This window comes from Oryza brachyantha, chromosome 11 (assembly GCF_000231095.2).
Source record: "Oryza brachyantha chromosome 11, ObraRS2, whole genome shotgun sequence".
Classification (NCBI taxonomy): Eukaryota; Viridiplantae; Streptophyta; class Magnoliopsida; order Poales; family Poaceae; genus Oryza; species Oryza brachyantha.
This window is the reverse complement of record NC_023173.2, coordinates 2,337-17,600: the sequence shown is the minus strand read 5'-3', so window position 1 is coordinate 17,600 and position 15,264 is coordinate 2,337. Positions and strand designations below refer to the sequence as shown.

Sequence of the window (15,264 nt, the reverse complement as noted above, 5' to 3'; positions counted from 1 at the left end):
TTCTGTTAGGATGAACAACTAGTTTTTTAGCAAACTAGCAAACGATAACCTTCTTACTTTCAGGGAGAAGCATCGACCTCTTTTTTATTGCAAAACGACAAAGATAGACTAGGATAAAAACTAATACATAAAAGTAAATAAACATAAAAAATGAGTATAGATTGAATTGTTCGAAGGTTACAAACTATTTAGGAAAATATCTAAACACCAAGTACTGACTCCTATATACATGGAATTAATCTTAACGCAAATATGCTAACCAAATATGACTCGATAATATTCCATCACACTCACGCCAATGCCGACACATTCGACATGGCTGTTTTGAAGCGTGCTGAAAGATGGAAAATACTATATTTTCTAATTTTTGTTATATTTATTTAATTATATAAATAATAAAGGCGATATATTGTTACCTCTTTCAAATCAATTTTCCATGACCTAATTCCGATCAGTTGGAGTTCAGTCTAGGATCAACAGCACCGTCGATCACACGTTACCGCTGTAAAGCCAAAATACGAAACGAAAACTATAAGATATATCTATCAAATTCAATTAAACTTAAAGAGTAATTGGATTTTCATAAATTAAATTTTATAGTTTTATAGTTAACACCAGGTAAACTAGCCCTTGGCAGGTCGGTCTAATAGCGAACGCTCCCGCGCCTATTAACTCGCGAATGGTTCTGCTGCTTAGAAAGTTTACATATGTCTTTATACTAAGTTTTAAAATTGGCGTATAAGAATTTCTACATTTAAAATATTGCCTTACAAAAGATGTATCTATAAATATTACACACACGCACACGCACACACACAATATATATATATATATATATATAGACACACACGAAGTAAAGTTTATATACAGGAAGTTTTGTTCACGCAGGTTAGCAGATGTGTGGGCATTGATTTGTTAGGCTTTTCGACCCTTGGTGGCACAGTAAAAACCTTCTCCGTTCCGTCCCTATGCTTGAAAAGAATAAAAAGGAAGAAATTGGAAGGGGAAAAATAGAAACAACAGTAAGTTGTTTCCTTTAGCATGTCATAGTATGATAAATTGGATCGAACGAGTGGTTTATACATAAGAAACTAGAACCGACACAACTCATTTCTACTCAAAATTTGTCCTTATAATCAAAGTGGTAAAAAATTGGGTGAACCAGGTTTTTCTTTTAAAAAAATAGGAAACCAATGGTAGTTTTGTATAATTAATAAATACATTTTTAAATTTACCCTATAATAGCATGGCATTACGAATATATTATGTCACCATTTATTTTTGATTGCGATAGGCCGATAGCCATGTAATAGTTTAAGAGAAATTTAACTTTTTGCCACTCTTACGAGCGGCCAAAACAGATTTACCACTCGCTGTGTATGACAGGTGGGAGTCTATGACAGGTGGGTCTAGTGCTAAATCTGTTATGAAAATCCGTAAGAGTGGCAAAAAGTTAAAGTCTCATAGTTTAATAGTTCTATATTAAAAATATACAATTATATTCAGTATTAATAAATAGAAAACCGACCGTTCAATCTGTCCACAGACGAGGTCGACGCCCGGTCAAGTTTCCTTTTTACCGTGTTCTCTGGGCGGCTGCCAAGAGGGCAGGCGAGGCGAGCACACGGACGCTCTCATCCCCGCTCCGGCGCTCCACCTCTCGCTCCCAAATCTATTTCTTGAGCTTCCCAGCAGCACAAGGATGGCCAGAAGATGGGCTCCTTTCCTCCTCGTTGTCCTCCTCTCTTGTGCGCTTCCCTGCTGCTCAGGTCTGTTCTTCTCTGCCCTTCAATTCAGTTTGTATGTTAGTAATGTTTAGCTGCTGCCCTCCATAAGCCAGATCTTTGGTCTCGGCATCTGTATGTTCCGATGCCTTCCTATTTTCCTCTCCACTAACTAATTCACTTGATTCGTTCTTCCATTTGGCTGGCACATGAGTAAGACTTTTCTTTCTCCTAATCACCCTTCCTTTAATCTTTTTATTCCTGCACCAATTTTAGTCTAGGTTGAGGTAACAATGCAAGAAAGAGTGGATATTCAACGGAGTGATGAAAATATTTTTCCATAAACAAAAACAACTGCCCTGGGAGTACATCCAGACAGAACCCACTCCTCACAAACACTTTTGCTAATCCCATCTTACATCACACAAAAGACTACGAAAAGACTAAAAATGTACTACTCTTTATTTATTAGGTTTTATCTTGAATGATATGTGCATGCTATTGCAGCTTTGTCAGGACATAAAAGTTTGAGAAACCTTGCCTTGGTTTGCTGATGGTGACACTGGATGACTAATTAATTACTCCTATTTGTTTAAACTGCAGGCAAACAAACCGTCCATGACGACTTGAATCCAGCTCAACCAGTGATGCCAATCACAGTCCCCTCTACAAACTCAACACCAATAATCATCAGTGTTCCTTCCACAAATCCTACCATCACAATTCCTTCCTTGAACCCTCTGCCTACACCCATCACTGCCCCCTCAATGGTGAATCCTTCCATCTCACCTGCGCCTGTGACATACCCACTGCCAACTCCTTCAACCTCCGCGCCAACTGCATCAATCATCATTCCTGTCACCTCCCCTTCAACAGTTCCTACTTCCCCACCAGCGACCAACCCAACAACAAACCCGATTGTGCCTGCTTTCAGCATGTCACCTCCCGGTCCGACTACAGTTCCAGTTGTTTCAGGGCAGCAAGTATGGTGTGTGGCCAAGGCTGGCTCAGCACAACCTGCACTTCAGAATGCACTGGACTATGCATGTGGTATTGGAGGAGCAGATTGCTCAGCAATACAACCATCAGGCAGTTGTTATTATCCAAATACCTTGGATGCGCATGCATCTTATGCTTTCAACAGCTATTACCGGAGGAGCCCTGCACCCTCCAGCTGTGACTTTGGGGGGGCAGCGTTGCTTGTCAATGTTAATCCTAGTAAGAATGAGTATCCTCTCATTATACACCTGTTCATGTATTTTCAGGTTGATGTTGTAAAGATCTGTAATGTGTGTATCTTTCCCTTTGCAGGCTCAGAAAGCTGTGTTTTGGCATCATCAATGTTGTTACCATCAAGGTAAAAATTAGTTCAACTGTGCAAGCTTGACAAACTAGTGCTTGACCATGCCCTTCAATTTATATCTTTTAAGGGAACTTGGGAGTTGGGATGAGGTCCTTCAGTTCAAAAACAATGAAATATTGTGCTTACAGCTTTCATGTTTGCAGCTCCGTAGCTGGGTATAATCCTGCTTTGACGACTCCTACTACATCATCCACTAGTCCTACCACTCCTACTACGCTGTCTGGTTCAGGTTCATCAGTTCTAAACCCGGGTGGCTCAGGTTCTTCCAGTTCTGGGTTTGGGTCAGATATTGCAGACACTAGCAACTGTTGGCGCACAATCTCTCCCAATTGGTGGTCATTGGCTGCTTCGTTCTCAGTGATTGCATTTGCATACATCAAAGGAATAGTTTTGGAAACAGAGTAGTTACAGCTGATGTAAAGGCTAGGGAATTCACTCATCCAAGTTGTATGGCAGATAGTAGGAACTATAGGAATTAGTAGCAACTAGGGTTAATTTGCTTTTGATAGCCTGGTCGGTAGCTGTTGTAGTGAAGAAAGAAAGAAAAAATAATTCTCTTTTTTGACTTTTAAGTGTTGATCCTGTTGCTGGAAGTAATTGGGCGATAAGGTCCGGGAGCAATCATGGAAAACCCTCCCAATTCAGTACATTGGGGTGTTTAGATTGAGAAAATTTTTGGAAAAAATGTCACGTCAAATGTTTGACCGGATATCGGAAAGGGTTTTCGGACACGAATGAAAAAACGAATTTCATGGCTAGCCTAGGAACCGCGAGATGAATTTTTCGAGTCTAATTAATCCGTCATTAGCACATGTTGGTTACTGTAGTACTTATGGCTAATAATGGACTAATTAAGCTCAAAAAATTGTCTCAAGATTTCTTCCATAACTATGCAATTAATTTTTTGTTTCATCTATGTTTAATGCTTTATTTAAGTGTCCAAAAATTCGATGTGATGTCTTTGAAAAATTTTTTTGAAACTAAACAAGGCCAAAGTTGAATGGCAAGAAAAGCATGAGCATCTAAGCCACAAGAGCAATACGTACGGAGCTGTGCGTGAAAAAGAGTGAAATTGAAGTCACACGTGTTCCAGAATCCAGATGATTGAAAATTAAGCAAACTTTCAACACCAAATCAGCATATACCACCCGTCTTGTATTTGCTTGCAAGGAGTGCTTGCTTGCTTGCTCCACTCATCGTACGTACTGACTGGCCAACCTTCCCTTTTGTTTTTCTGTGTTTCTTTCTATTGCTCTTGCTAAACTTCCAAAGGAAATGGACTCTCCACATCAAAAATCCTCAGATTACCAACAAGTTGATTACTAGTTGAATAATCAGGACTGGCACTTAAGAATGCTCTGCATTTTGGTCCTTTCAGAAGATTCGGTTGGGTTGGTTGCAAGTGATGTGGAAGGGAGGTTTATATTGGGACATTCCACCCGTAACTATCTAACTAGCTTAGCATTATTTTTCATGATCCGAGATTGCTGTATTGCTACCTGCTTTCCCACTCTCCAGCTCCAGCCACAAGCAAATTTGTTCTCATTAGCTATAAGTAGCAGCATCTCGCCACTGTTCTGGTCTCACCAATTTCCATTGGAGATGCTCAACTTGCATCTTACAAAATTCAGGTGCTTCCTTTTGTTCTTGTTCTTGAGAATACTACTATATGATCTCTTGCAAGTATTTCCCCTTTTTCTTGCATTTCCCCACTCTGATTTTTGTCTTGATGATGCGTTGATTGTGATCTTTATTGAATGTATATTCCCCCATTCTTCTCTTCCGATCTTTTTAATGCAATGAAGCTGAACAATATACTTCATGATTGTGCAATTGCTTAAAATACAAAACTGACAAGATTGTTCAGTCAGTAATCAAGGAAGAGCACAGAGATGGCATTCAAGGCCACCAACAAAAATACTGGGCAGTATCTTTAGCAAGAAATAATTACAACTTTGCTTTGGTATGTTGACCTGTACAGTTCAAATTATGTTCCAACTGACAGTGATCAAAATGTTCACTACGAACCTTGTTCTTTTGTGTGTTCTCGTAACTGCTTTAGAAACTAAAACTTTGGTTACTTTCCCCTTCATTACATTTTCAATATTTCCTTGCCTCCAAGCATCCAATATGAGCTTTTTTCCAATCCTTGAGAAGGTACCAAGAAGTATCTTATCAAAGATGGTAAAATTGCTCGTCCAGTATACTCCATACTAAATTCAGTTGGTAACGTGGTCTAGAAGAGTATATATACTCCAGCCTGTTTGTCAAACGCCTGTCTAAAATCTAATAAGCCAATGGCTTGCTTACAGTTCTTCTTTACTAATTAGATATTGGGATTTAGCATCCGGTGATAGCTAGAGTAATGATTTTCAGCAGACTTTCTACTGTCTTCCATGCATCGCCAACCAAACCACCAAGTGCAATTGATGTGATGCAGAAGATGAAGCATCAAGTGCTCAGCGACGGGGACGCCTCTGTGCCAACGAGGGCCTCCAGAGCAGCAGCCACAGCGTCTGCGAGGGCGAACGGCAACAGCAAGGATGACATGCAATCAGAATCGGAGTCCCTCGGGCGGGAGGTGGAGAGGCTGCGGCGGCGCAACGACGAGCTGGAGCAGCAGCTCGCCCTCGCGCACCGCACTGTCGCTCAGCTCCGGCAGCAGGTAGCAGCAGACGAGAATTCCTCAGCGCCTCCCACATGTATTCCTCCAGCGCCGCCTCCTCCTAGCCGAATTACCCGACCACCTCCAAGGCTGCAAGGATCTTCCCATGCCACGGCGCTGGTCGACATGTACAAATCCCTCACCACCAAGACACCAAATGCTGCTGCCTCTGGCATTGTTGGCGAGCTGCAGAACCGCTCCACGCACTTGCTAGCGGTCAGTCTGCCTATCACCATTGGTTGATTCTCTGTGATCTCCGTTACTTGTTTCCGATGGGTGGTGCTGGTGCATGCAGATCAAAGCAGACGTGGAAGGAAAAGCAGTGTTGATCAACCATCTCATCGCAAAAGTCCACCAAACTACATTCGCCGATGTGGATCAAGTGGTCGCCTTTGTGGATTGGCTGGACCAACACCTATCAACCCTGGTATAGCATATAAGTGGACTGCATTTCTTTCTTCCTTATGAATGCCCTTCCTTCGTTGCTTCCTCATCGCTTGCTTCTGATCGATTTCAGACTGACGAGGCAGCTGTCCTGAAGCACTTCAGCTGGCCGGAGAGAAAAGCCGATGCACTGCGAGAGGCAGCCTCCGAATACCGCCATCTCAACTCTCTTCTCACACAGATCTCTAACTCCTCCAGTGACACCACCCTTGCTTCCTGTGAGGCTGCTCTCACCAAGATATCAGCCTTGCAACACAAGTATATATAACTCAAAAGCTCTAATATATGATTATATGATGCTTCTTCCTCAAATATAATTGACATGCTTGTTAAATTGCTGTCAGGTTGGAGAAGAGCATGAGCAGATTGGTGAATCTGAGGAGCTCGGTGATACCATCCTACAAAGAGTTGAGGATACCCACTGACTGGATGCTTGATTCAGGGATTGCTTCCAAGGTACAAGTCATGTTATTATTCTGTTTTGTTTATTATCATTGTTGAGGCAAACATCAACTACCAACTAAATAAGTTGGGGTCTGCAGATGAGGTTGGCCTCACTCAAGCTTGCAAAGGTGTACATGATGAGAGCCCTCAAGGAACTGGACAGGGAAACAGGGGGTGAGGCTCTGCTTGCTCAAAGTGTGCGCTTCGCCTACAGGGCTCACCAGGTAGTACTCATCAAAAACCACACCAAGCTAATGGATGATCATGGCGTTTGGTGTGCTAATTTGCTTGCCTGCACTTCTTGTCTGCATTTCTGTAGTTTGCTGGTGGACTTGATTGCGAAGCTATGCATCTTTTTGAAGATCTGACACATCGGGCTGAGTCAGTCCCCTCTTCTCCCTGAGTATTAGAGCGTGCCAAATCTTGTAAATCATTTACGAACACCAAAAAATTGCTGACGGGATGCAACGGTAGGTGGATTGTCAAATATGGTCCAAATGTTGTCCACTTTTGTACCTACTGTATATTGCCATTATCATGTAAAACAGGTATAGGTTATAGAGTTTGACAATAATTCTGCATTGTACCACAGTTAACTTTAAGTCTACATACAATCAATTAAGACTTGTATATTCGACCGGCATTCAACAAAATGATCCACTGCTTTGTTTTGAACTCGATTCCACCTCAAAAGGCGTCAGTGAGGCAGAGTGGGAAGGGATTTCAGTTTTAATGTAAACCCTTTTTTTTGTCAAAAACGAAATGCTTCATGTAAATGTACAAGTGTCTATGGGACAATTTTGATTTTAGCAAACTTCTTAATAAGTTAAAAATAATTTAGAAATGTAGAATAGAATAAAATGCTTTAGGGGCTAACTCCGGTGTATTTTGTTGGTAATAGAATTTAATCCATACGGTTGATCTATTTTTATCGGACATCTGTAATTAAATTATACTACCAATAATATTAGGTGTAGTAGAAATTTAAAGGGGCAATATTGTCCTTTTATTTTGATTTTTATTGCAAAAAAATAAAATTACAAAATACTGGTAATCAAGTAATTAATAAAGTATAAAAATATCATTTTTTACTAGTAGTATAATATAAGTAAAATGCACCGGAGAGTTGTTCGATGCTTTATGATAGCAAGATAGTTACTAGTGAATCATTATCTTCTGCATCAACCCCTACCTGCTGTGTAGCTTGCTTGTTGACAAGCCTAAAAGAACTGCCAGTATGAAGAGTTCAGATTTGGGATGATTGAACATTTGAACTATGGAAGGCCATTTGCCACTTGTTTCATATAATGAAGTCTAAAATGAATAGGGCATAAATATAGCTAGAAGGACGCAAACTTGATGTTTCTAAAATGCAAAATGCAAGAATATAGTGCATGAAGGCAAAGATGTAGAAAGACATGCATACACCAAACCAAACATTAAAAAAGGGACAAAAAGGAGCAAAGAAACACTGGCAGTGCACAGAATATGACATGTTGGGCTTGGGCCGGTTAAGAATAAGGCCCAAACCATCCGCATCCAGCCTTGTCGTTGGGACGAGGAGAGGCCGAGGCGTCTCCGTCCGTCTCCTTCGAGGCTAAGCAAGTGAAGCAGAGTGGAGTAGGTTTCTTTACCCAGCCAAGCCATCTAGTCGATGGCAATGAGAATCCCTTGCCTAGGTGAGGTGAGGTGACCCTCATCAGATTCATTCACCAAGGAAGGGGAAGGGGATCGATTCAATTGATAGGACAATGGTGGGCGTGCTCTCCAACCAGGTGGATCGGATGGACATCGCCGCCGGGGATCACATCTACTCTTGGAGAACCACCTACCTCTATGCCCACCACGGTTATTCTTCTCACTCATCATCCCTCTATTGCTTCTGATTTTCAATGCTCCAGTGAACCGCATGTACCTCATTCCTGTTGTTGTTGTATGCAAAATGCTAGTAACATCTGGAGTTGGTTCAATCGCCAGTCAGTTCATGCTTTCCTCTTGACGTGTTTGCTGAGGAGTAAGGATACTCAAGTTTCTGACCTGTGGCCATATTGTCAGGGATATACATCGGTGATGCCATGGTTATTCATTTTACAAAAGCAGCTGGACATGAAATTGGAACTGGGACGTTGTTGGACAGGTTCCTTTTCAGCTCATCTCTAGCAACGGAGGGTCCTCCCTGCCAGAAATGTGGTCACTTGATTAATAAGCAGCAGGGAGTCATAACATCATGCCTTGATTGCTTCCTATATGGGGGCAATCTGTACATGTTCGACTATGCGGTGTCCGCTGCTTTCTTCCTTGCAAAAGCACGTGGGGGAACATGCACCCTGGCTGCATCGGACCCTGCTGATGTTGTGATCCACCGTGTCCAGCACCTCCTGAATAATGGGTTTGGCATGTATAGTCTGTTCAAGAACAATTGCGAGGACTTTGCTATATACCGCAAGACAGGGCTGCTTGTGGAGACTTCTTTCAGTGTTGGGCGCAGTGGGCAGCTGGCCTCCCTGACGGCTGCGTTCAGCGCAGTGGCCTCATCGCCGCTCCGGTTCCTGACAACTAGTGCTGGTGGACTGGCGATTGTGACAAGCGGCATGTACTCTGTGGGGCGATATGTGTCAGATATTGGTGTTCGGCGCGATGTCATCAAAGTCCCTGTTGAAAGGCTAGTGGAGCACTGGTCGCGAGATCCTGCGCCTGCTTCTCAACAACGTCGACAGGAATGCCATGGAGACGGGCATGGCGGCTGCGTTCCTGTGTCGCGAAGCTAGCGCTTGCTAACAGGAAAAGCAGTGTGCTTCTGCGATGCTAAGAGAAAATATTATGTTGCCGAAACCGAATGACATTGCATGACGCAATGTAACGATTGTTGTACTTGTATTCTGACCATATGCATGTTATTGATTGACCGGCCATCGTTTCAATTTACTCTATCTGCATTCTGTACATTGAATGGGAAGCAAAATGTATTGATCGATTGTACATCTGTTTTTAGTCATTCCAGTAAATCGATTAATGCAGCCATTGTCTGAATACTCGGTTTCCATTGAACTAAGATGGGTATTTTTTTTTTTGCGTAATTTCTGCAGTGTTTTCCAGTAATTTGAACCAGATGTATCTAGTTGCTTGCTGCTGCAGTTGACTGAACAAAATGCTTGAGGATACTAGAAAAGGGGTCATCTTTTAGGAAAAAAAAGTCCAACGACATATTTTCAAACAGAAAATAATTTAGTGAATAAAACTTTTATATATATGCTTATAGCAATCTAAAAGTCAAAACTAAAAAATAAGCTACGATAAAAACCTCAAAATCAACTCTAAATTTAAGATTAAAACTTTAAATTTTGGCTTATAGACATAAACAAAGGCCAAAAGACAAGGATTACAGTGTGTAAACATCCCCCACGTTTTTCGATTACATTGAGATCACCGTGTGTTCCTAGCCAGCATAAAATTTTTATTCAGATATTAGTCCAATATGTTTCTGGACAAGTAACCTAACTTCTATCAGTCTCGAGAGGCCTGCCCATGTGCAAAAGCCACAAACCACCCAGGACAATTTACATGTTTCCAACCGTATCTGAGGCCAAAAACATCGATCAAACTATGGCCGTTCCGAAGGCGCTACCATAGTTCCTGACCATGTTCTTCGTCGAGGGCATACCAGCAACAACATCTTCTTCGATGCCACATTCGTTTTTGCCCCTTATGATCTTGAAGTACCCATCCTACGAGTATCACCGACCAAAGATTAATAATAGCTGCAAATACAAACTATGCTACAGCTCACTATTGAACTTATAAAAAAACACGGTATTTGCCACAAACTTACATCTCCCCATCCTCTGTTCCACTGGTTTGCAAGCAGCTGCAACAAACAAAAAGACGAAATAAAGCAAATTAGGACTGTTTTCTGGGTCAAAAACCAAAACAAATTAAGGCTTAAATGTTCAAAAATAACGTAGTATGGAAAAGAAACAAGATACCCAGTAATCCTCGCCAGCATCAGTAGTTCCCCATCCAATCAACTTGACAGCATGACCACCCATCACGCCACCTGTGATGTGCTTGTATACTCCTGATTTGTAGTGTGCGAAATCCTTGACAATGTTGCAGTATTAAATCAGCAGTATAATATGCATCCAAGATAGAAAACATACTCTTTTTTTGCTCAGGTAATAGACCACAGAAGGCTATAAATGAAGTCTCAAAACGTACGAGCTGTAAATTAAATGTCCGATTGGATCAATCAATGTTTGAAATATTACTAAAATACGCACAAGTTCCCATCCAGTGCACCAAAAAAATGCTCAGATAAATGTTCCAGGTTTCATAAAATATTATAACCAGGGCAACATTGCGGTACCTTACACTGTAGTAGTGTAGTAAATTAAAATCTAACTATGTATTTTTAATAAGTATATATTAAACATTTTATTTGAAACTTTAGCAGTATATATATATATATATATACCAATTCATCTATTTTAATATGATATATGACACAAATTTATCGCAATGTGATATATTTTAGTTCTAATTTTACCCCCTATAAAATTTCCACTACCGGTGTAGCATAATAAATCAAATCCATTGGATCTAAAGCAACCAACGGCTGACACTCATTCGAGGGTACGTTAAAACAATCCTATAAGTAGGGTGCACGGTTTTCTGTTTGGGTTGTTTTTCATTTTTTTCCTCCTTCGACTTTGTCCTTCCTAAACCTCTGCATGTCATATTTTATTTAAAGCTAACATAGCAGTAATTGAGCAGCCTACAGTCATGTATAACTTCTGTTAACCTTCAATTTAAAATTCGTTGCAAAAATAGCATGGAAAAAAAATAAAGTCAATGGTACCTCATAAACGGTGAAAGCAACTTCTACAGGGCCATTTTGGAAGATCTCTGCCATGATGTCATGTGGATCAGAGTTTACCCTGTATGCATTGACACTGAAATGCTTCTTTTCCAGCCAAACTTGGTTCTGCACCTTGCATTTCTTCTCACACACAGGCGTAGCATAAGCAGGTTCACATCCTGGGTGTTTGCAACCAACCTGATCAAAGTACGGATCACACTGCAAAACAATGGAAATATTTAGCATTCTCTAAGTATATCAAGCTGAACTATTGTTGTAAGAGCCCAGGTAAATAATTCACAATAATAGGAACTGCTGCTGGATCATGCAGAAACATTCATGTGGTAGCATGTAGAAAAAGGACAATACCTCATCGGTAACAACACCATTTTGAACAAAGTAGCGCCATGCCATGATAGGGTAGCCTCCATCACAACCATCACCACACATAAAACCACAGCATGACAGTAGGTCATTGACAGAAAGCGAAATGTTCTACAAGGAACAAAACAGTAGCTTGGCTATGTAAGATAAGGACCAACAAGACCTGTTAGAATTTAGAAACCTTCACAATAAGAACAGACTTGACATTCATATTCACTGACCATGTTGAAATGAATGCAGAAACGATCCTGGAGACACTCCACAGCACCAAACGCCCAACACGAGCCACAGTGACCCTGCCATGATCAACCAAGACATTATAACTTTTAGAATCATCATGGAATTAACAATTTAAGGTGATGTGCATAGTTTACCTGATCTGCTCACGAAAATCAGCATTTCCCATGGTTGGGTGGGAATTTATTGAGGAAATAAAGCATGGTGAGTGGACTCATTGAGTAACTAGAACCAACTACAGTTGAATAATGAGATTCTTATTGAGTTTACCAAGAATTGTCCCAATTGTGCTACAGTGTGACCATGCAGACCTGGCATCAAACTCCTTTGGAAGCATCAGTGATCTTGAATAAGTTTTGGCAAGAACATTGCTTAACACGCTATGAGGTGTTGCCTTCACTCCAAGGATATGTTTAAATTGCGCAACCTGTACAGGAGGATTATTCTCTGCCGCTGAATGAACAGGAGATGAATGTTTTGATGCTGAAATACTAACAACAGGAGGGTGTTGTTATTTACAGTGTAGTTTGCAAAGTATGGATTCTGTGCAGCAGTCCAGCCAGCATTGGGATGCTTGTTTATTGTCTTTATGATGTCGTCCTGTGACAACAAAATATCATTCAATAATATACCATGGGTAAAGATAAGGTGAGAATGACGACATTGAAAGGGAGGCATCACCTGGATGATTCTCGAACTGTCACCCTCCTCAATTGTGAGCTGGGGATCTGGGATTGACTTTGCAGCTTTGGTTGCCTGTGCATATGTATGTACAAATGTGACTCAGCTCACAACATAACTCAAGGAACAATTCCTTCCCTGTTTCCTTTCGGTGTAGAGGAAACAGGAGGCCTGTAGGTGTTTCTATTCTTTCGTTTTTGCAGGGGAAAAAGAAATTCATTAAAAAAATCGCCAGAAAAGGGGAGATTCATTAATCAAGAGACATTTCCTTGGACATAGCAATTTGAGGATAGAATAATCATTAGACTGGAAGCCTGAAGGGGCTTCCTCCTACCTTCCTATTCTGTCATTCTATGGATGATAATTTTTTTTTAGTGACTTAGTTGCAGTAACCAGAACCTTTCTTTCCCCGACCAAGTATGCTAACTCAGATCTATATCTGCCTCCATAGCAGGAAATTTAGAACACCACTACAGTCCATTCAACAATCAGAGGAAGGACCGTCCACTATAGGGCTGTAGAAATGTCTTCAATGTACACAAGTTTTGGAAAATTGGCTTATGGAAGCTCCACAAAATTGATTTTATCTGGGAATAGTGAACTATGTTGGTCAATGATAAACTTTTATGACAAAAATTGGCTAATATTATGCAGGTTATGTTCATGTCTACCAGCTAGCTCCACTCTTGCTTTTTGATGCTATCACTGGAGGCGAAGGATATTATGTGTAGTGCTGCTCCTGGAATTGGTAGCCAACGTTATTTTATTCATGTTTGGATGGTGTGGTGCCTGTAGAATTAATTGCTAGAATTCCTTAGCTTTTAATTGATATGTTATCTTTTTAGAGGAGTTGGGGACTTGTCCCGTCACTCAATATTCTTTTCTAGGGTTAATTAGATCCATGCCATTATAAATTTGCCAGTTTTAAAATATGTCATTACAATTCGACTAATTGTAAAGATGCCACTATAATTTTAGAACCATTTCAGATATGTTATTTTTGGATCAAATTGCCCTCGCACATGCCAAGGGCACAGTAAATAACAGATGGACAATATGGTCCAATTTTTTAAAAGAAATACACCGAAAGGGTATTTCTAATAATTATGAAATTATAATGGCATCTTTCCAATTAGTCGAATTATAATGCTATATTTCAAAACTAACAAATTTATAATAGCATGCATCTAATTAACCTTTTTTTCTAACAGCAAAACTTATTACTGGCTATGTGCCTGGCGGAACTAGCACAGGTAAAAATGAATTAATGGATGGAACAGATCTGTGGGAGAAAAAGCCAGAAGAAATTTCGATTGGATTCTACCCGTAAAGAATTAAAGATACTTGATTGGATCTTAATGTTATCTACTGGTTTTGTAAGGTGTTGCTGGTCGAAATGGATCGATGTAATCAGATGACTAGAGCAGAAATTAAGAAAGAAGTGCAGGTGATGAGGGGGAATAAAAAGGGGGACCTGGGGGGCAGAAGCACAGGTGAATACGAGGATGATAAGCAACAACAGTTGATGCTGCAGAGGCGTGGTCATGTTGTTCGATTCTCAGGTAAGCTAGCTGATTGCCTGTGGTGTGAATGCGAGATCCCTCTTCAGTAGGCTGCGCTCTCCCGTCCTGCGACTTTGCAAAAATCAACAAGCTACTCCTAATTAAGAGATGTGCTTGGCGGATCGGAGGAGGTGAGGAGGAGTTGGAGTGGTAAGAGATCCTAACCTGGAGTCTGGAGAGCAAAATATGTTGGAGCCTGGATACCTTCACGGCTTCACCTCCCTAGTTGCTTGATTGCTTGCTTCACTTCTCTCCTTTCCCTGCCTCTGCTCCCCCGCCTCTGTCTTCCTTATTTATTTATTTATACATGTGCTGATGTGAGTATGTGACTTGCTTCTGAAATCAGCTAGCTCCCCTTGCTGCTACCAAGAGGGAAAACAAAAAAATCAATAATAATAATAATAAGGGTTTGTTTAGTCTTTAAAAAAATTAGAAAAATATCAAAAGGTATTTTTGGACATGAATAAAAAAATTCATAGCTCGCGTAAAAACCACAAGATTAGCACATGTAGGTTATTGTACCACTTATAGTTAATTATAGATTAATTAGGCTCAAAAGATTTATCTCGATTTCTCCTCTAACTATGTCATTAGTTTTTTACTTTTATCAATATTTAAATTTTTTTAAAAAAACTTTTTGGAAACTGCCGTAAATAAAATTAAAAGAAGAGTGGAGATGGGCGTGCAGCTGTAGTGATGACCGATGATGCACACCAGACAGAGACCGCCGATTTTTCCTTATCCTTGGGAGACCGCCCATTCCTCCACCAACCGATTTACTTGCATGCCGTGCTCACTGTTGTTGTTCTCGGAGCCACGCCTTGCTCTTCTGACTGCGACAGCCGGTCATAGTAAAAATAAAAAATATGTAAATATCATATTTATAAATTAAAAATAGTTTATAA

General features: G+C 40.6%; 4 protein-coding genes across 6 annotated transcripts; 3 read left to right on the top strand and 1 right to left on the bottom strand.

Moving 5' to 3' along the window:
• Nucleotides 1-1,564: 1,564 nt before the first annotated feature.
• Nucleotides 1,565-3,652, top strand: LOC107305508 (G8 domain-containing protein DDB_G0286311-like). The gene is made up of 4 exons (XM_015843506.2): nt 1,565-1,769; nt 2,328-2,942; nt 3,036-3,081; nt 3,231-3,652. The coding sequence occupies exons 1-4, from the start codon at nt 1,703-1,705 to the stop codon at nt 3,490-3,492; spliced, it is 990 nt and encodes a 329-aa protein (XP_015698992.2). The 5' UTR covers nt 1,565-1,702; the 3' UTR covers nt 3,493-3,652.
• A 958-nt stretch (nt 3,653-4,610) lies between these two features.
• On the top strand, nt 4,611-7,297 carry LOC102705690 (protein CHUP1, chloroplastic-like). 2 transcript variants are annotated; one of them, XM_006664934.3, is made up of 7 exons: nt 4,611-4,718; nt 5,528-5,968; nt 6,048-6,179; nt 6,270-6,454; nt 6,541-6,652; nt 6,739-6,864; nt 6,960-7,297. In XM_006664934.3, exons 2-7 carry the CDS (start codon nt 5,531-5,533, stop codon nt 7,041-7,043), a joined length of 1,077 nt encoding a protein of 358 aa, XP_006664997.2. In that variant the 5' UTR covers nt 4,611-4,718; nt 5,528-5,530; the 3' UTR covers nt 7,044-7,297. The 2 variants fall into 2 exon arrangements, with proteins under 2 accessions (XP_006664997.2, XP_040385017.1); XM_040529083.1 differs by lacking the exon at nt 4,611-4,718 and having other exon boundaries at nt 5,454-5,968.
• A 972-nt stretch (nt 7,298-8,269) lies between these two features.
• Nucleotides 8,270-9,570, top strand: LOC102705975 (protein LEAD-SENSITIVE 1-like). 2 transcript variants are annotated; one of them, XM_006664935.3, is made up of 2 exons: nt 8,270-8,488; nt 8,696-9,570. In XM_006664935.3, exons 1-2 carry the CDS (start codon nt 8,392-8,394, stop codon nt 9,406-9,408), a joined length of 810 nt encoding a protein of 269 aa, XP_006664998.2. In that variant the 5' UTR covers nt 8,270-8,391; the 3' UTR covers nt 9,409-9,570. The 2 variants fall into 2 exon arrangements, with proteins under 2 accessions (XP_006664998.2, XP_015698991.2); XM_015843505.2 differs by having other exon boundaries at nt 8,426-8,488; nt 8,590-9,570.
• Nucleotides 9,571-10,097: 527 nt separating this feature from the next.
• LOC102704389 (cathepsin B-like protease 3) lies at nt 10,098-14,660 on the bottom strand. The gene is made up of 12 exons (XM_006664932.3): nt 14,525-14,660; nt 14,272-14,425; nt 12,798-12,872; nt 12,636-12,716; nt 12,387-12,543; nt 12,254-12,258; nt 12,101-12,175; nt 11,865-11,990; nt 11,496-11,714; nt 10,624-10,737; nt 10,470-10,505; nt 10,098-10,365 (listed from the first exon to the last, which is right to left on the bottom strand). Exons 2-12 carry the CDS (start codon nt 14,341-14,343, stop codon nt 10,237-10,239), a joined length of 1,089 nt encoding a protein of 362 aa, XP_006664995.2. The 5' UTR covers nt 14,344-14,425; nt 14,525-14,660; the 3' UTR covers nt 10,098-10,236.
• Nucleotides 14,661-15,264: the final 604 nt, after the last annotated feature.